Source organism: Mytilus galloprovincialis, chromosome 12 (assembly GCF_965363235.1).
Source record: "Mytilus galloprovincialis chromosome 12, xbMytGall1.hap1.1, whole genome shotgun sequence".
NCBI classification, from domain to species: Eukaryota; Metazoa; Mollusca; class Bivalvia; order Mytilida; family Mytilidae; genus Mytilus; species Mytilus galloprovincialis.
In genome coordinates this window covers 15,122,379-15,144,476 of record NC_134849.1, presented here as the reverse complement: position 1 = coordinate 15,144,476, position 22,098 = coordinate 15,122,379, and the positions used below count along the sequence as shown (strand labels likewise).

The window sequence follows — 22,098 nt, the reverse complement described above, 5'->3', positions numbered from 1 at the left end:
GCGTCTTATGCTTAATAGGATATAATTATCTTTTCGGAGCATCTTGATATAATCCAATCTTTTGGTTACTCTAACGTTTTGCTGTACTTTTGTTGGCATGTAAACACTTGTGCAGTTGGGACAATATTCAAAATGCGCCTTTGATTGAGGAAGTGGTTTGTAAACAAAAAAATCTGTGTGTAGTGATATTGGACATGTTTCAAATTTTAACAAGCGAATGAGCTTAACCATTTGTGTTGATCTGGAAAGTATAGGACCTTAGAATAAATGTGTAAAAACTATGGAGTTATTATATATATTCAAAATATTAAATTTTCAAAGAAGAAGGGACCTTTACCATGAAGAGCCGCATCACGAAATGATTTTCGGGGTGTGCTAATTTACGGAAAAATGAATCACACTTCGTACCCCGAAAATTTAACCACATATTTAAAAATGTCTCAGCTTCGAAACAAGTCATCATACATATACAAGTTTACGATATGGGCTGAGCTACAGAAGAAAAGTTTACCATTAACGCCTATGGAGAAACAATTACGCATATTGCCCCATTTAACTTGGATTATTCTCCCGTTTGAGGATCTTTATTTTCCATATAGCCCTTTTGTGGTTTTTATCTGTTGTCCACTGAGGACACCATTTAGGTGATAACTGTATTGTATGTTAAGCTCCGACGGCACCAATTGAAGACCTCTGTGTTTAAAAGACAATATCTCCATTCTAATGAAATTACAGAAACCATCGTTAAATCAAACATTTAAAATCTGTCATAGGTCGCTCGCGCTTGCGCGTATATTTTTATAACATCAATTGTGTGTTGATGTCTTGAAAAGTAGTGACCGTTATAACTCCAATCAAAATGAACGTTACAAACGATGTTGAATTAGAATGGAACATTTACATAAAATTTCTCTGATACTGCTTCTAAACCATATATTATACACATTTTGTTTGGTTTAGACTGAGATAGCTTCTTATAAAAAAGAAGATGGGGTTTGATTGCCAATGAGACAACTATCCACAAAAGACCAAAATGACACAGACATTAACAACTATAGGTCACCGTACAGCCTTCAACAATGAGCAAAGCCCATACCGCATAGTGAGCTATAAAAGGCCCCGATAAGACAATGTAAAACAATTCAAACGAGAAAACTAACGGCCTTATTTATGTAGAAAAATGAATCGAGTTTTGAAATATTTATATAAAATTCATGATTTAGGATTCTATAGAAATTTATAAATAAATATCATGAATAATGAATATACATTTATAAAAAAAGAACTTCACACTTTGTATTAAAATAAGGTTGACAAACCGTTTCTCTTAATTTCTTGTTTAGTTAACTTTTAACAGACTATAATTTAAACAAGGAACAACATTTTATACAAGAAAATAAGCATACAAAGTAAAGCATTCTTATAGTGACTAGATAAGCACATTGGACATCTCTTAATCTTTAAGCAATAAGATAGACGTTAGAGGTAGTCATCTGACTTAGGAGTACACAATGAAAGTTTAAATATTATCGCAGAGATCCGCATGTATAACTAAGATCTAGCAGTCTAATCTCCCCCGCATCCTCCTCCGCATCCACCGCCATCCCCTCCATAATCACCACCACCGTCATCACCTCCAGCATAGTTATCAGCATAACCGCCATCTTCATTACCGGCGAAACCACTGCCGTCACCACCGCCATAATCACCGTCATATCCTCCACCATCCGCACCAGTAAAACTATCGTTGTAACCACCGCCATAGTCATTAGTATAGCCCTCACCATCACCACCATAAAAACCACCGTCGTCACCACCAAAATCACCATCTTCAAATTCACCAATATCACTGTCAGCATACCCATAATCCATGTTGTCACCGAAGTCATAGTCAGCGTAATCTATATCAACGGTGCCACCTTCATCCCAACCTCCCCAGTAACCACTGTAGGGATTTGGTCCCCATCCCCAACCCCAGTCCCACCCCATACCTGGTCCAAAACCACCAAGGCCATATCCTATTGCAGCTCCAACAAGCATTCCTGAAAATTAAACACTACGCTATATTAGTAAACAAATATAAGGAGAGGAGGTATCATTATTACCTGGATACTGATATACGTGAGCAAACCGTAAAAGTTTTAGTCGTAATCGTATATTTAAAGAAGTCATCTTTATAAAAATGCTGTGCTGAATTCTAGACAGAAACACATATCCAAAGTAGGAAACTTCGTACATGTAAGCGGCTGTCTATTGTAATGCCGGAATAATTTTACTTTGGAGAATTTTGTAAGTCAGCGGTTTCCGATAGTTTTTGTTAAAAGCATAACTCGTTAAAACTTTTAGGACTTGAATATATTAATTGAAACCTGATTATTTTTGAAGACTGTAATTTACCTCCATATTTCTTCGAACTATTTGTGTAAGGATACCAAATGCATATAAAAATAGTTTTTACAATAGGGTATAGCTAGCATGTATATTTAAAAAAACACAATCAGTATTAAAGAACACGAATAGTAGTGATCTACAGTATACATATTTCATGTCGAGGGTTGGATTTATGTTTCATTTTTTATTTGATCGTTTTCTCCAGTCTTCAATGCTTGGAAATCATTATGAGGGTATATATGTAAATCATTCTCGTCGGAATAAAGTGACAGTTCTGACAGTTCTCCATAAATAATTTCATGATCATCACTACATATCAGAATCTTATGCCACCAATGTTATGTTACCTGTGGCCAAGCTTGAATCACCACCACCGTATGTATTATGTGTGTGTACAATCAGAGGGGCGGCCTCATTTGGAGGATGGTCTGAAACAACACAAAAATATTAGTGTTTGATATATGCAGCTAAAAAGTAAGAACTTTTTCAATAAGAGGGAAGGTCTCATTTGGAGGATGGTCTGAAAAAAAATAGTGTTTGATATATGCAACTAAAAAGTTTGAGATTATTTGAAAAAAATGGAGTTCATTGTATAAACAGCTGAAAAGTTAGACGTTGTTTGAATTTATTAAGAAGCTTTTTTTAGACAAAGAAGAAATAATAGTCATTGTATTTGACTTAACAGCACCATGCTTTGTCTATGGTATGATGTGGATATAACAACGAAGAGAGATAACTCCAACAGAACATTTAAAAACAAGTTTTATTTTTCATCAACGTATAATTACTTCCCATTCATACCCTCATAACAGTTATAAGTAGTCCTTTAAATCTTAGGACATTTTTCTTTATCTTTCATAATAACGCTTATTCTATAATTCTATAAATTTCTCTTGAAATTGATTTTACAATTACATTTTTCGGTAATTAAATAATTTTATTCTGTACATCATTCCTCTCTGTTGCCAATATCAAAATAGCTAATAATTCTTTTATTTTCCCTCATTATTCTTTTTTCTTTGCATCCCTGTTTTTTTTTTTTGATTAATGTTCTCCCTTCGTATTTTTCTTGCTATTATTCTTTATTCTGTAAACCCCATCCACATCTTCTTGTATACATCAGACCTTCTTGTATACAAAAAAGTTTCAAAGAAGAACGTCTGCTTGGATCTTTTATGTATTTTTTGACGTATTTAGTAGCTCTATATATTTATAGAAATGCAGGAATATTACCTGAATGCAAGCTTCCTATTCTAAAGTAGCGAATACTTAATAGAGTAAATGTAATTGAAGAGTAAATTAATAAACGAAATAATGTATGACTGTACACACTATTTTAAATTTTCCGGATACATGATTTTTTTCACTGTGTTCAAAACCAATCGGCATCGGTGGTTTTTGGCTGTTTTTGTGCTCTTCGGTTGTGTTGTTGTGTGACACATTCCCCTTTTCCATTCTCCATTCGACATCAAGATGTACCTGCTATCGTTTGTCATACTTACAATTCGTGACATTGTAGGGTGGAGTTGGTGCAGTTGGTTGTACATTGTTGTTAGGGGGATAAGGACGAGCCGGTCTAGGAGGAGGCGGAGGAAGCTACAGAGAAAAAAGTAAATTAAACGTCATATATTTGTGCCTCTCACTCAAAGTGTCCAAATCTTTTTTGAATCTTTCCTGCAAGATTTGTGTTTGTCAGCTGTCGGTACGTTTTATGCAGAACTTACACGTTCGACTGAAATTGTGTCTGTGATTTGAAAAGAATTTTACAACTGAAATAATTGTAAGACTTGATAAATGATTTTTAATTGGTTTTCGTCTTTTGATTTTATGGAAAGGCAGTTTATGTACGTCGATAGCGTGCACATACCTAGTCTTGGCTGATTTTGTAATGATAATGTATGTACGTCGATAGCGTGCACATACCTAGTCTTGGCTGATTTTGTAATGATAATGTATGTACGTCGATACCGTGCGCATACCTAGTCTTGGCTGATTTTGTAATGATAATGTATGTACGTCGATACCGTGCACATACCTAGTCTTGGCTGATTTTGTAATGATAATGTATGTACGTCGATACCGTGCGCATACCTAGTCTTGGCTGATTTTGTAATGATAATGTATGTACGTCGATACCGTGCACATACCTAGTCTTGGCTGATTTTGTAGTGATAATGTATGTACGTCGATAGCGTGCACATACCTAGTCTTGGCTGATTTTGTAATGATAATGTATGTACGTCGACAGCGTGCACATACCTAGTCTTGGCTGATTTTTGTAATGATAATGTATGTACGTCGATACCGTGCACATACCTAGTCTTGGCTGATTTTGTAATGATAATGTATGTACGTCGATACCGTGCACATACCTAGTCTTGGCTGATTTTGTAATGACGTCGATAGCGTGCACATACCTAGTCTTGGCTGATTATATACGTCGATAGCGTGCACATACCTAGTCTTGGCTGATTTTGTAATGTACGTCGATAGCGTGCACATACCTAGTCTTGGCTGGTTTTGTAATGTACGTCGATAACGTGTACATACCTAGTCTTGGCTGATTTTGTAATGTACGTCGATAACATGCACATACCTAGTCTTGGCTGATTTTGTAATGTACGTCGATAGCGTGCACATACCTAGTCTTGGCTGATTTTGTAATGTACGTCGATAGCGTGCACATACCGAGTCTTGGCTGATTTTTTAATGTACGTCGATAGCGTGCACATACCGAGTCTTGGCTGATTTTGTAATGTACGTCGATAGCGTGCACATACCTAGTCTTGGCTGATTTTGTAATGTACGTCGATAGCGTGCACATACCTAGTCTTGGCTGATTTTGTAATGTACGTCGATAGCGTGCACATACATAGTCTTGGCTGATTTTGTAATGATATCTTCCTTTTTTAGCTCACCTGGCCCACAGGGCCAAGTGAGCTTTTCCCATCACTTTGCGTCCGTCGTCTGTTGCCCGTCGTCGTCCGTCGTCCGTCGTCGTTAACTTTTACAAAAATCTTCTCCTCTGAAACTACTGGGCCAAATTATACCAAACTTGGCCACAATCATCATTGGGGTATCTAATTTAAAAAATGTGTCCGGTGACCCGGCCAACCAACCAAGATGGCCGCCATGGCTAAAAATAGAACATAGGGGTAAAATGCAGTTTTTGGCTTATAACTCAAAAACCAAAGCATTTAGAGCACTAGGGTAAAATTGTTAACAGGTCAAAATATATCTGCCCTGAAATTTTCAGATGAATCGGACAACCCGTTGTTGGGTTGCTGCCCCTAAATTGGTAATTTTAAGGAAATTTTACTGTTTTGGGTTATTACCTTGAATATTATTATAGATAGAGATAAACTTTAAACAGCAATAATGTACAGCAAAGTAAGATTTACAAATAAGTCAACATGACTGAAAAGGTCAATTGACCCCCTAAGGAGTTATTGTCCTTTATAGTCAATTTTTAACAATTTTTATAAAATTTGTAAATTTTTACTAACATTTTCCACTGAAACTACTGGGCCAAGTTCATTATAGATAGAGATAACTGTAAGCAGCAAGAATGTTCAGTAAAGTAAGACGTACAAACACATCACCATCACCAAATACAATTTTGTCATGAATCCATCTGCTTCCTTTGTTTAATATTTACATAGACCAAGGTGAGCGACACAGGCTCTTTAGAGCCTATAGTTTCCTTGTATCGTCGACGAATGCGATACTGTATGTGACCAAAGAGAAACTGCTGTAAATGTTTGACAGAAATTACCAGAAAACATCATCCAAAGTTGTCTTTATATGACAGTTCTTGTCCTTTCGTTTTTGATGCGTTTTGTTATTTGATTTTGCTAAGGATTATAGACTTTCCGAATTGATTGTCCCCTAAGTTCAGTAGTTTTGTGATTTTACTTTATATATAGATATCAAAATTATGTTCAAACCTTTTTCAAGTTAAGTCTTGGAAGATTAAAAAAAAAAACCCTTCCCCTTCCCAAAAAAATCACAAAAAACCCACTAGCAACAACATACGAAATACGACACGAACACAAAATGAGTATTAACAAATATGTACAATAATAATTTGAAATATGGTATGCACAATTCTTAAACGTCCAAAGCACAAACCGAACAGCGTGATTATATTAATGTAATCCAGATGCAATTGATTATGCTTATTCAAATTTTGTTTAAATACTCGTGATTAAAAATCTCGTTTATAAAATCGAATATAAATGTTGATATTTCAAACTTCAGAGAAAATATATTGTTACTTACAGTTACTTTAATAGCTTCTAACCACGCCCTGTAAGTAAATATAACGGTCAGAGACTTGAGCAAATACTGTCAAATTCTAAATATTTACACATAAATAATATAGATGTATCATTGTCAAGCATTTGGTTGGTCGATTGATCGATTGTGTTTCATGCCATCTGCAGCACACTCAGTTACATCATAGACTAGTGGGCTTTTGAATTATACACCTTCACCCGTGCAGCAACTCAAACGACAATTTTGATTGGTACAAAATTCTTTAATTATTGCAGAAAGCCGGTCGAACTCATTCTAGAAAAGTTTCTAATAATGTACATGTATAATACTATGGTTTTAACCGTTTGCAAATCGACACGTAGGACCACAGTAAATAATTAGGAAATCCGGAAAGACTGATATTGCTCTTTGCAAGAACAACTTCCGAATTTTCAAAATCCGAGAACCGCTTCTCATTATATTACTTTGAGTTGCTTCCAACAATATAATAATTATTATTATTATTAATTGTAGTTCAGTATTTTTGTGATTTTACTTTTTACGTAGTATAAATAAAATTGTTTCGATTCATTTAGAGCTTCATATTTTTAACAAACAATTGCTTATAGTAGAATCCTGTGTGTGTTGTCCTAAACATATGTCATTCACATTTTTTTTTATTAATCGTAGAATGTCTTCATTTGTATCAACATTCTAGATATTATATGTCACAATACATCCCACTTTGGCGGATTAAGAGGGGGATGGTGTCCAGCCCCCACCCCCCTTTTCTGGGAAAATTGTGTTAATTATACAGGGAATGACTGAAGCATGACCGGAGCGGGCCCCCTTTTCGGCAATCAGTGCCCCCACTTATGAAAATTGCTGGATCCGCCCCTTAGGGAGCTACCATTTGATTTTTATGGGGGGGGGGGGGGGGGGGGCTAGGATGAAAAATTTTGTCCTGCTTTTTTTTAGTTGTAATCTCTGTCCTGCCTTTTTATTTTTTACTCTATTCGATCCTGCCTTTTTTTTTACTAGTTTATCCTGACTTTTTTTACCCAAATTGTCATCCTGCCTTTTTTTTTTGCCAAGATGCTCATCCTGCCTTTTTTTTTAACTCAAAACTCATGTCCTGCCTATTTTTTCAAATTTCATCCTAGCCCCCCCCCCCCCCCCCCCCTAAAAATCAAATGGTAGCTCCCTTAGGATACGACAAAGATTCATACACTCACTTCATATCTTCATCACCTCCATCAAATAAAATCCAGTTCATATTAATGTTTTCTTTTCTGGTTCCCCTCTTGAATATATTTGGTATTCCCATGAGATGAACTACCTGTTTACCGTTCGGAAGTTTTGGGAGTTTACTTGTATGAAGGCACATTGGGCCAACCGCCATAAAATTAGCAACCATCTAGAATGGAGAGAAATAGTTAGATAAATAAATATATTCCTCCAACTATTTTAGAAGTACTTAATTTGATAAGATAAGAAATCTCAACAAAAAGTGCATATTTTTAGTAATTTATTAAACGCCATAACATACTGTTATTATCACCAAATATAAAAAGAATGGACAATCAATGGTCAGTATTATGACTAAAAGCGAAACATAAAAAAAAAAATTGACCTTGCATTTGACCATGCTTTTCAAATAAAATGTGCCATCTTGTATATTTGCATGTTCAAAGTACAAATGTAGATGTCTTGTTGGTTGCACCACTGTCAGTCAGGCTTAAACTGTGTACATGTCAACTTCTTGTTTTGATAGCAATATACATGAGACGTGGTTTAACATTACAAGACGGAATTTCACTTGAATGCACGTGAAATGTTGTCATGCATCATCAATTACAGATATATACTACATGTTGTAAATCAATTATTTTTTTACCGAAAAGCAAGATTAAGCAATTGCCTGTTTCTAGATTTACCTTTAATTTGATGCCTCCATTGTGATGGTAACTATTTTGGTTTTCATACCATAATAAACTACTGTCCTCAAATAACACAAAGAATCGCGAGTTCCATCCATCATATAAACACCCTCCTTTAAAATAATACAAAAAGGGGATTCAGAGCAATGAATATCAGGAAATAATCTGGAATTTCGTCTATAGCATCCACATCTACTTCTAATGCAAATAAAGACTTAAAAGTAAGTTTGAAGGGAGAAAATATTAAAAATTTATTAGTAGTTTTATTCATAACATGTATAATTATATGCTCCCTATAAATAAAATAAAAGACAACTAAGCTTAAATGACAACATCTCTCAACAGCATATCGAGAGTTGCGTGTGCATTTCATATACAAGTACATAAAATAGGCCTGGTACCATTGATTAGAATTTACACCACTTGGTCGATGCCACTGCTGTTGGACGTTTCGTACCCAAGGGTATCACCAGCCCAGTAGTCAGCACTTCGGTGTTGACATGAATATCAAGTATATGGTCATATTTATGAATTTACTGTTTGGAAAAGTATGAATTATTCGAAATAATAAGGATGTTCTTATCCCAGGCATAGATTACATTTAGTTAGCTGTAATTGGCACAACGTTTTGGAATTTCTGGTCCTCCATGATCTTTAACTTTGTACTTGTTTTGGCTTTCAAACTTTTTGAATCTGAGCATCACCGATGATTATTATGTAGACCTTTCATAACTATTTACACCACTGGGTCGATGCCACTGCTGGTGAACGTTTCATCCTCGAGATCGTATAAAATTATAAGCCTGGGACCTTTGATAACTATTAAAACAAGGATAATTCTGTTTTAGAGCAATGCATTTTCCGACATATACCATTATGTCGTTATTTTCTTTCTAATAGTGTTTTCCCAATTTATCTTAATTTTCATAACTTCAAAAAAGAGGGACGAAAGATACCAAAGGGACAGTCAAACTCATAAATTTAAAACAAACTGACAACGCCATGGCTAAAAACGAAAAAGACAAACAAACAACAGCACACACGACACAACATAGAAAACTAAAGAATAAACAACACGCACCCCACCAAAAAACTAGGGGTGATCTCATAATACATGCTTTCCCAAATCTCTTTGCCTAACTAATAATAGCCTATCAAACTATGTTTAGTGGTGTGTTACCTATAGCTAATACAGAACGCAAAGAGTTTTCAAAAGAATATGAATTCGTTGATGAAAATTGTTTTTGTCATCGCGTAGAAAATCAAAAGAACCTTGCTCTTTTTGAAGGAATAAACTCAGCATAGATAAAAGAATAACGTTTTGTACGTCAGAATCGCGTTTCGTGTGGTCATCAATGAAGTTTACGGTTATGTTGGTATTGTTTCTTTAGCCACTCAATGATCGATGCATAGAGACTAATTACCCTAATTCCGAACGGGTAACAAAAAGAGTATCTCTTGCAGACCCTACCGAAACATTTGAGCCCAACGTTATTTGGAGCTATGCTTTGCTTGTAAACAGCTAAACATTTAGATACGTCAACATTTACAGTTTGTGTGTAGTGTATAAATTTTCATTGAACAGAACTCTCGGTCAAATAATAAAATATATTGTGTGTATTTATTTTGAAATAATTTGTTGCAAAGTTTTTCCATTGTGGTTTTGACCACCAGGAAGGTAGATCATTTCTCGCTTTATAACAGATTCAGAAATATAAACTTACTTTGTGACGCATTTTTGAAAATAGACGATTTCATGGGAAGAAGTCAGAGCAAAAATTAGGGAAAACGCGATAACTATCACTGCATTTAAAAGTTCACCGAAAGATTTATGTGAACGCATTTCTTTTTAAACAAACGTATTTTCTTTTTCAATCTTTTTCAATCAATTTCACTCATTTTCACTTTATAAAAATTGTTCAATGAACTGATCACCCTTTCGAAGCACTAGCTGAGTTAAGCCCCAGTTTTTGTAGGGATTTGTCTTCCTCAAAATTAAGTTTTCTTTACGTGCTAATCGTGTTTTGTTTCGCCATTGTTTATCGTACTTTGTTTCGACTTATGATAGTTAATTATCTCATTTCAATGTTGAACCCTCTGCTCTTCTTTAACTGATTCACACACATACATGTACATGTTTTAAAACTACACAAAGGTACAAAGGTACAACACTATGTTTCATACGTGCTAAACAATATTACATACAATTTCACTTTTGTTTATGTACTACACAAATATACATACGTAATACACAAAGATACATACGTACTACACAAAGATACATACGTTCATAAATCTTCAGGTAACCTTTTTTGACCACTCGTGCGTTTGGTTCTATAAACAACATACATATTGATTAACATGTGGAAAATATCTAAACAAATATTGTTGAAATGTTAAAAATATAAACCTAACGCATTAGTTGGTATGTTATGTCGACCTCGCCTGCCAAAAGCAGAACACACTCTTAAGGGGCATCTCCTTGACTTTTGTTGGATGTACGTTAGTCAACAAGTTGATGACGTCAAATTTGATGTCACATGTGAGTCGAGATCGACGTTTTCAGAATGTTAGAAACTCTTTAAGGGATTAGTAGAAACATGCGTAGCTTGTATGTAGGCAACATTTCTGCAATATTCCGTTCTTGCAGCGTCGATCCAAAACGTTTTACCTTTTATAGGACTTCTTACAACTATGCAGAACCTGCCACTGGACATATTGTTCATTTGTCTTCCTTAATATACATAAAATACATATTTGACACTGGACATTACCTAACTGTTTAGAACCAAAATTAGATGACCTCGCCCAAGGTAAAGTGTTAAATTTTTATTCCATAAAACATCGGAAACAGTTGCCTACCAAATTGATGTTGCAAACCGGATGAGCCGGCATAGCAACTTGTAAAATTGCACTGTGTTTTTTGTTGGTATTTGTTTTTTGGTCTAAGTGCCAATCTGAGGAGACAAGCTAGTTCCAATTAATATGTTGTGTTTACATCACGGTTCCAGATAAAGCAGAGGTTGGAGTTTAATAGGTTACACATAACTCCATCTTAATCTTTATGTGACTATCCTAAGCAGCGAATAGTTATCAATTGGTTGAAAACTATTTTCACCACTGAGTCGATGCCACTGCTGATGGACGTTTCGTTCCCGAGGGTATTTACAGCCTAGTAGTTATCACTTCGGTGTTGACATGAATATGATTATATCATTGATATGGTCATTTTATAAATTTACTGTTTTCAGAAGTATGAATTATTCGAAATACTAAATATTTTCTTATCCTAGGAATAGATTACCTTAGCCGTATTTGGCACAATGTATTGGAATTTTGTGTCATCGATGCTGTTCAACTTTATACTTGTTTGGCTTTCTAACTATTTTGATCTGAGCGTCACTGACGAGTCTTATATACAATGTTAATGAAACGCGCTTCTGGCATATCAAATTTTAAGCCTGGTACCTTTGATAACTATTAACATTGATTTATGTGATCTATATTTTTTTCATTCTTTGTAAACACACCTTGTCCTTTTTGGGAAAAAGTAGAAAGAGAAAGTCCATACAAACTGACACAATCAAACGACTTTATCTACCATTTCAACAAATGGACAACTGTCATATTTCTAACTTAGTTAAGTAATTTCCGAAGAAAATGGTGGGTTATAATTAAACCCTCACTAATCGAACGGCAAACTTAGTTGTTTTCCCTTCAGTATACCAGTATTTGTTTATGAAAAGGTGAACCTGAGATCATCCCTAGTTTTTGGTGGGGTTCGTGTTGCTTAGTCTTTAGTTTAACCATGTTGTGTCTTGTATAATATTATTTGTCTGTTTGTCTTTTTATTTTTTAGCCATGGCGTTGTCAGTTTTTTTTTTATCTATGAGCTGTCCCTCTGGTATCTTTTGCCTCTCTTCTGGAACAAATCCCTTACGATGCTCGTTCATTCCAGCTTATTCCTATCATCTTAACTGAATTAAGATTATGATAGAGAATTGAATAACTTGAATAATTGAATTAAGCTACTATATAATATGAGTTTTGTTCAGGTTGAATGCCTCACAGAATTTGCATATCTGTCTACATTTTTATCCATGGGCTTTATTGAACAGTTGTCTCATTCATATGATGCAGAATCCCGCAGTGTCAGAGAAGTCTTAGTAGTCCCACTATAATTAGAGTATCACTTGCGTGTCAACAATGAGGGGTGCGTTGGAATCCTACACATGGCAGGTGTGATCATCGGTAACCTATATTGACTGGGATTGTAAGATTTCGTACCGATTATTGATAGTTCTCCCTGGACACGCCGGCTATCTCGTTTTCGTACCGATTATCGATAGTTCTTCCTGGACACTCCATCTATCTCGTTTTAGCACTGATTATCGATAGTTTTCCCTGGAAACTCTAGCCATCTCGTTTTCGTTCCGATTTTCGATAGTTCTCCCTGGACACTCCAGGTATCTCGTTTTCGTTACGATTATGGATGGTTCTCCCTGGAAACTCTAGTTATCTCATTTTCGTACCGATTATTGATAGTTCTTCCTGGACACTCAAGCTATCTCGTTTTCGTACCGATTATCGATATTTCTCCCTGACCACTCTATCCATCTCGTTTTCTTTCCGATTACCGATAGTTCTCCCTGGACACTCCAGCTATCTCGTTTTCGTTCCGATTATGGATAGTTCTCCCTGGACACTCAAGCTATCTCGTTTTAGTTCCGATTATGGATAGTTCTTCCTGGACACTCCAGCTATCTCGTTTTCGTACCGGTTATCGATAGTTCTTCCTGGACACTTCAGCTATCTCGTTTTCGTACCGATTATCGATAGTTCTCCCTGGAAACTCTTGCCATCTTGAAATAATAACTGACCGCCAAAAAATAGCACAATAGTCCTGAAGTGGCTTTAAACACCAATCAATCAATCAATCACACGATACAACATCTTAAAACAGAAACAATGCATTTATAAGATCAACCTTGTAAGTTGTTACACAGATCGATCTGTCAAACACTTTACTTATGACGCAGTTTACAAAACGGTGATATTTTCATGATGTTGACATCGTTGATGCACTTTAATTTTAGTTAAACTAAGTTATTTTTTTTTCTAACAGAGATTGTTTCATGTTTATCTGATTATAAAGAGTTATCGACTAACTTATACTAAGTTATTAAAAAACTTACTTTTAATTCTTATCATTTTTGGACGACGACAAAGAAAACAATCCATTTGTATATGATTAGGAAATCCGTTGTGTTAAGTAATTGTCAAATTTAACATACAATATTGTAAATATTATAAACCGGAATTTATAAATAGAATTATTGTCGTAAAGTTAATGTTTCAACACACACATATATACATGTATGTGGTTTTTACCAAACGGATTCAACAAGCCCATGTTTCTCACCTGACTTATACTATATGATCATATGTTGTTGACATCATCACTTATTCAACGCACACATCACTGTGACATTTAGGTGTATAATTCTCAATTGTACCATACAAAAACAATTTGCAGCGAGTCAGTCAATGTATTACGAAAGATAACTCTAATTTGATCTTGATAATATATTTAACCTCATTTACATTTTAGGCATATTGAATGCCTGGACACATTTTCCAGGATCTAAGCCTGGACACATTTTTCAGGATCTAAGATTAATGCCTAACACTATTGTAGCAATAGACCTGCTGCCTATGCGTCAGCCTATTGCCTAGGATTTAAGCTTAATGCTTATTTCACTTATTAAAATTGAGAATGGAAATGGAGAATGTGTCAAAGGGATAACAACCCTACCATAGAACAGACAACAGCAGAAGGTCACCCATAGGTCTTCAATGCAGCGCGAAACTCCCGCACCCGGAGGCGTCCTTCGGCTGGCCCCTAAACAAACATCTTAACTAGTTCAGTGATAATGGACGTCGTACTAAACTCCAAATTATACACAAGAAACTAAAATTAAAAATAATACAAGACTAAAAAAAGGCCAGAGGCTCCTGATTTGCCGCTAACATATATATACACATGCGAGAAACAAAACTATACAAAGCTTAAACTGTTTAGTTACATTTTTTTCTAGGATCATACACATAAACACATGCAGATAAATGTTACGACTATAGATCCTCTCCATTGCACGGTCGTTGATGTATTCAGTCTAAGTTGTAATAGAACATTAGAATTTAAACGAACCTTTTTTATATAAATTAGGCCGTTAGTTTTCTCGTTTGAATTGTTTTACATTGTCATTTCAGGGACTTTAATATAGCTGAGTATGCGGTATGGGCTTTGCTCATTGTTGAAGGCCGTACGGTGACCTATAGTTGTTAATTTCTGTGTCATTTTGGACTCGTGTGTACAGTTGTCTCTTGGCAATCATACCACATCTTCTTTTTTATACTTATAAAATGAACAAGAATATGCAATTTATTCCAGAAGATCTATTTTATGTGTATATAGAATATATAGATAAGTGAATTGTTTGTTTCTTCTCCATTTTCAGATGTTAAGGGAAAATAAAAAGATAAGAAAATAAATTTATATATACCTTGTAACTCACATTACATGCCTCCTATGTACTGACTTGATTTAATGTTATTCAAAGTTACAAAATTTCGGAAATTATTTGAATTCTGGAATGTATATATATCTCTCCCTCATTTAAAGCTATGATTCCTTGCCCGACTTTGACTATAATTTGTTGTCGTTTTCGGTTTATCATTCTTCATCGTTTTAAACATCTTTGTATTTTCAAATACTTTGAATCGAGCATCACTAAAAGGACATTGACAGGACATTGATAGGACATCTGTGCATACCTATTGGTACCATTTATGTTATTCATCACACTACCCTATTAAAACACCACAACCGCATGTGAACATTGTCATAATTCATGTCTCCCTCGAAAACAAACACCCCAACATACTTTTAAATAGTAATAAAGCATCCATATACTTATATATCCTTTGAATCTCATGATCATAATAACAATGAAAAAAAATAATACTCAGAAATATGTAACCATTTTATAAAGTAACACATGACTTTAAGTAAGTTTAATAATACTTTTAGATATTTGGATGATATTTTGGCTCTCAATAATGACGACTTCAGTATGTATATTAATGAAATTTATCCTGTTGAACTTACTTTAAATAAAGCTAATACTAACAATGACCACTGCCCTTTTCTCGATCTTGATATCTATATCACTAATGGAAAGCTGAATACTAAAATTTATGATAAAAGGGATGATTTTTCATTTCCTATCGTTAATTATCCGTTTTTAGATGGTGACGTTCCCTTGTCACCATCTTACGGTGTTTATATATCTCAACTTGTACGATTCGCTCGTGTATGTAACAATGTTTTAGATTTTAACGAGAGAAATTCATGTATTACTGAAAAATTATTACACCAGGGTTTTCGATATCACAAACTAGTCAAAACATTTACTAAAGTTTATCATCGGTATAAAGACATCATTCGTAAATATAGCTCAACATGCAGACTTCTAATACGTTCAGGTATTTCACATCCAATTTTTTATGGTAATATTCTTTTTAAAGCACAAAGGTGTCAGTATTCACCTCAGAAACTTACAAAACCTATGAATAGACTTATTAAGAAGGGATATAATTACGATACTGTTGTCAAGTCATTAAAGATTGCATATTTTGGCGTTAATATTGAGTCACTGATAAGGTCTTTGCATCGGAACTAAACACATTTATTCTAAAAACAGTTGTTGGCATGACACGGGTTATGTTCTTCTCATATATGTTATGATGGTATGATACTAAACCCCTAACGGGAAGGATTGTGCCTGATGTTCATATGATGAAATCATAATCTTTCAGTCAGTTTAGTTGAAGTCTGGAGCTGGCATGTCAGTTAACTGCTAGTAGTCTGTTGTTATTTATGTATTATTGTCATTTTGTTTATTTTCTTTGGTTACATCTTCTGACATCAGACTCGGATTTCTCTTGAACTGAATTTTAATGTGCGTATTGTTAAGCGTTTACTTTACTACATTGGTTAGAGGTATAGGGGGAGGGTTGAGATATCACAAACATGTTTAACCCCGCCGCATTTTTGCGACTGTCCCAAGTCAGGAGCCTCTGGCCTTTGTTAGTCTTGTATTATTTTAATTTTAGTTTCTTGTGTACAATTTGGAAATTAGTATGGCGTTCATTATCACTGGACTAGTATATATTTGTTTAGGGGCCAGCTAAAGGACGCCTCCGGGTGCGGGAATTTCTCGCTACATTGAAGACCTGTTGGTGACCCTCTGCTGTTGTTTTTTATATGGGCGGGTTGTTGTCTCTTTGACACATTCCCCATTTCCATTCTCAATTTTATTAGACGACAATTACACATTAACATTGTGTAAAGAGTATCTTACATTTCCTATGCTATGAACATTCAAATAACAGTTTGTACAAAACATTAATAAAATGATGAAAGATATGTAAATTATACGTGTATAATTACATTGAAATAAAAAAATATGTATTTGGAATTAACATACTATACAAGAATAAGACAATATAAAACATTTGTAAAATAACATTCAATCACAAATAAAATAGGTATTGCATTGAAATCCTAAATAGCAAACATATACTCTAAAAAGGACCCGTATTTAATTGTTACACAAATCACATGAGTTTTTAGATCTCTCAGGCGCTAAAATAAAATTAGTCATTCGCTTTGATTTTGATGTGACGCAATTTTTATGCAGAATTTTATTCAATTTGTAAACTGACAACAGGCAAATAGATCAGACGCGATAGGAAACGTAGTATATAAGGAAAATAATACATTGATCCTGCATAATATTTACTGTTAAAATTTATATCGAAAGTATATACCAAGTACATGAAATACATAAAGTTATTTTGTTTTCAATTGAAATGTATCACAATGATAAAATATCACATCATCATATAATAAAACAAACCCGATGTTGAGGGACCAACTATCTAACTTCAAAAAGAATGGGGTTTATGTTTTGTGTCTCAGTCAGAAATAATGGTTTGTTTTTCAAAATTTAATACTTATTGGTATTAAAAAAATCTAGATTCAGAATATTTTTAGGTCATCTATTTGAACAGAAATAGTTTTTTCAATCAAATTAGGGATCAGATTTTTTTTATAGATAAAAACCTTGAAGTTAAAATGCCGTTCCCTTACTACAAAATCTTAACCTCCACAACCTCCACAACCTCCACAACCACCACCACCCCCACAACCCCCGCAACCTGCACCACAATGTCCAGGACGGCCGTCTCCATCGCCAATTTTACAGCAACCAGTTCCAAAGCAACCATGTTCACGGCAATCTTCTCCACAGCAACCCACTTTGCAGCAACTATCTTGACAGCAATGATCCCAACAGCAATCATCGCCACAACATTCATCACAGAAACCATTTCCATCAACATCATCACCACAACCATCACCGCCATTGTTACTAAAGTTTCCTCTTTCAAAATCCTCAACATCATTTATATCATAGCCGTAATTGTTGTTTTTTTGACACAAATCGCCGACAATGCGATCAATGTTCACACTTCCACAGCCACTAACGTCATTCCAACTTTCCCAGAATCCACCGTAGGGATTTGGTCCCCATCCCCATCCCCAACCCCATCCAATACCTGGCCCATAACCATCAATACCATAACCTAACGGTCCTCCCAGGATAACACCTACAGAACATGATAAAACAGCATCATATGTAAAGGATGTACACATGTAAGTACTTTATTTTGATAAATAAGATATACTTCAGTTTCTTTTGATGGACAAACTCATTAGAAAAACAGATCTTTTTTAAACTTTGAAGAAAGATAAAACAAAACCTTGTTTTTTAATAGAATTTTCTTTCGGATCTTTCTGTTTTACCATCTGGTATTGATATTTATAGTTTTCAGCAACAATTTAATTCAATCTACTGTTTTTTTGTTAGTGCTTTTCCCCACAAGAAATCGTTATGAACCATATACGTTTCGTGTCCAGAAACACTTTAAACCACGCCTCAAAATACTGTATTATTAAACACAGCATGGGCAAGTTACGAAACATTTCTGGAGCAATACATCGTAATGGAAATAAAGAAAGTGTTATATTGCACACAGCATGGGTAAGGTACGAAACATTTCTGGAGCAATACATCGTAATGGAAATAAAGAATGTGTTATATTGCAAACAACATGGTGAGGTACGAAACATTTCTGGATCGATACATCGTTATGTAAGTAGAGAAGGGGTTATACTACACACAGCAGGTGTAAGGTACGAAACATTTCTGAAGCAAGACATCGTAATGGAAATAAAGAAGGTGTTATACTACACACGGCATGTGTAAGGCACAAAACATTTCTAGAGTTATACACCGTAGTTATACTACACACGGCATGTGTAAGGTACGAAACTTTTCTGGAGCAATACATTGTAATGGAAGTAAAGAATATGTTAATTGAAGCAATACCAGCAGTGATATATCATGAGTTAGGACTTAACATTAAAACCAACTGATCTATAATACCAGGATCACAACAATAGTTAATAGAAAAAAGAGTCGAAGCTCGTTTAGGTAACACATTCACTTATTATTTGCTATTGAAATGCCATCTCATATTACTATATTTTATTTTTACATATTACCTTACCTCTTTGAATGCCTGAAAAGGTTGTTTTGTCTCTAGTGTTTATATGTTGACATTCAGGTTGGTCTGAAATTTATATAGATTAATTCAAAACTGAAAAAACGTTGAAAACCCGGAACACTTATATACTACTGTTGCCATTATTCAAAAATATGCACACAGTGCTTTTTTGTTACAAGATGGCGGAAATGAAAAGAAATACATATTTGTTGTACGGAAAAAGTTATACAATTGAAAGAAGAAGTGTTTCTCATAAAAATCAAAAGTGGAACTTCACAAAAAATCAGTAAGACAGAACAAAACGCACACACTTGATTTGTAAATTGTTATATAATACACTTATGTTAAACAATCTAATTTGGAACAGAGAAGGGTAAAGGGGAATTTGTCAAAGAGATACAAAACCGATCAAAGAACAGACAACGGACAAATATCACCGATGGGTCTTATAAAAGAAGCATTATAGAACAAGCCAAACAAGTAAAATGGTTTAACATATATTTTTATTTCGCCACAAGTCACATCGATCTGATAGTCATTTATAAATACTTGAAGACGGATTCTTTCAATCAGCTTAATTGAGGTATAACCTGGTATGTCAGTAACTGTCAGTAAACGATTTATGATAATTAATACAGAGTAGATTCTCAAGGAGCTTGTACGTTACATCAGAAATGACTTAAATTGTGGTTGAAACCTATTTCATTGTCTTTGGATCATTTTTGTGTTGCTATTTGTTAATGATTTGGCAATTTAAATTCTGTGATTACATCGTCTCTTGTTCGGGATTGGAATCGTCGAATCGGGATGTTTGAGGTTTGCAACATACAAGGTCCTTGCTAATCTACTATGTAATCTAATTATCATAAATCGTTTGTCGTCATTAAAAGCTAATGTCTGTAAGTCAGGAAAAATGGCTTGCTATTAGAGAACGAGTACATGCAGTCTTCTACTAACTCCAACATGCTCATTATGTTTTTACCATTGTTTTGTGGATGTGTCATGTAAATTTTCTATTCATGCACTTTTTTTTATTACGAGAACGGTCTTTCAATTTTTTAAATACTTCTATTTTTAGTTAATGTAGAGTATTAAGTTATTCATACTAACATCGTACAACATTAACTGTTGGGTATAAGTTAACCTGGTCACCATTACTTGATTCAGGAGCAATCTCTGGTGTAACCTGGGTACCATTTCTTGGATGTTGATGATGCTCTGGTCTATCCTGATGTCCATTAATTGAATGGTGAGGATGCTCTGGTCTAACCTGATGTCCATTAATTGAATGGTGAGGATGCTCTGGTCTAACCTGATGTCCATTAATTAAATGGTGAGGATGCTCTGATCTAACCTGATGTTCATTAACGGAATAGTGAGGATGCTCTGGTCTAACCTGATGTCTATTAATTGAATGGTGAAGATGCTCTGGTCTTGAAGGAGGAGACGGCAGCTACAACAATTCAAGGTCAACGTCAAAGGCGAAAAAGCAACTTTTGAACTATATATATATCATTTGAATAAACTCATTATTGATGTATTTTCCCTAATGTGATGTAAAAGAGAGACAAAAGATCCCAAAGTGATAGTCAAACTCATAAATCTAAAACAAACTGACAACAACATGGCTAAAAATGAAAAAAGACAAACAATAAACAGCACACATGACACAACATAGAAAACCAAAGAATAAACAACACGAACCACCCAAACAACTAGGGGTGATCTCAGGTGCTCCGGAAGGGTAAGCAGATCCTGCTCCACATGTGGCACCCGTCGTGTTGGTTATGTGATAACAAATCCGGTAATAATAATAATTCGGTAGGTTATATTCATGAAAGGGAAGGGGATTGTAGTTACGACATAAGGAACACATCTGATATCATTTGTGAAACGGATATTCCATAACGGTCAACCAACTCGTAATGGCGTCCGAAAAATATACGAAGGGATGATTTCAACTTCACCATTTGGAACTCTTGGTTTAATAGATTCCTTGTAAGCAGCAACCCTCTATCAAGAAAATCATGATAGGAAATGCAAGCACGGAATATTGTATCAATTTGGAGATATATATATATACCCCGTATGCAGATGCTGATGGAATGTTGCTACTTCGAAATGGAAAGTTCACAATTGGAAAGCTGAACGCATCTCTTTTGTCGTAAAGTTTTGTTTTCAACCGACCCTCATTGTCCATTTCTAGATGTAAGTCAAGATATGAGGCCGACGTAACTGTATTTGTGGTATCCTTAGTCTAGCTCGATTGGATAGATGCGTTCCACATAGTCACCAAATTTTGAATTATTTAGTGAAAGAACATCATCTATATAGCGGAAAGTAGAGTTAAAGGATATTGCTAACTTGTTATCTTTCTTACTAAGAAGTTCCTGCACGAAGTCAGCCTCATAATAATAAAGAAACAAGTCGGCAAGTAGAGGGGCACAGTTTGTTCCCATTAGAATGCCGACAGTCTGTTGAAAAACACGTCATCCGAACGTAACAAATATGTTGTCAATCAAGAAATCAAGCATCTTGATAATATCAGTTTCAGAGATTTTTTTGTTTGAATCAGAGTGGTCCTTTACAAAGTATGATTTATCCCTCCCTAAGACAAGATACTTGTATCTACGTTGGCCATTCATTTTTATAAAGCAAAGCAATACCAACTCTTTCAATTTGTCTCTTAGTTTGGAATGTGGAATACTAGTGTAAAGAGTAGGAAAGTCAAATGTTTTAATACTGTTACATGATGAAAGAGAGTTAGATTGTTTGTACTCTAAAAGATAATTGGAATTTTTAAGTATCCACATCT

General features: G+C 34.8%; 2 protein-coding genes across 2 annotated transcripts; both read right to left on the bottom strand.

Moving 5' to 3' along the window:
* Positions 1–1,185: 1,185 nt before the first annotated feature.
* Positions 1,186–13,934, bottom strand: LOC143055439 (uncharacterized). Its single transcript, XM_076228583.1, has 8 exons — positions 13,784–13,934; positions 10,875–10,922; positions 8,586–8,701; positions 7,884–8,065; positions 6,673–6,700; positions 3,894–3,987; positions 2,739–2,819; positions 1,186–2,042 (listed from the first exon to the last, which is right to left on the bottom strand). The coding sequence occupies exons 1-8, from the start codon at positions 13,827–13,829 to the stop codon at positions 1,567–1,569; spliced, it is 1,071 nt and encodes a 356-aa protein (XP_076084698.1). The 5' UTR covers positions 13,830–13,934; the 3' UTR covers positions 1,186–1,566.
* Positions 13,935–16,713: 2,779 nt separating this feature from the next.
* LOC143055226 (uncharacterized) lies at positions 16,714–21,693 on the bottom strand. The gene is made up of 4 exons (XM_076228359.1): positions 21,664–21,693; positions 20,394–20,736; positions 19,287–19,349; positions 16,714–18,323 (listed from the first exon to the last, which is right to left on the bottom strand). The coding sequence occupies exons 1-4, from the start codon at positions 21,691–21,693 to the stop codon at positions 17,815–17,817; spliced, it is 945 nt and encodes a 314-aa protein (XP_076084474.1). The 3' UTR covers positions 16,714–17,814.
* Between the last annotated feature and the right edge of the window lie 405 nt (positions 21,694–22,098).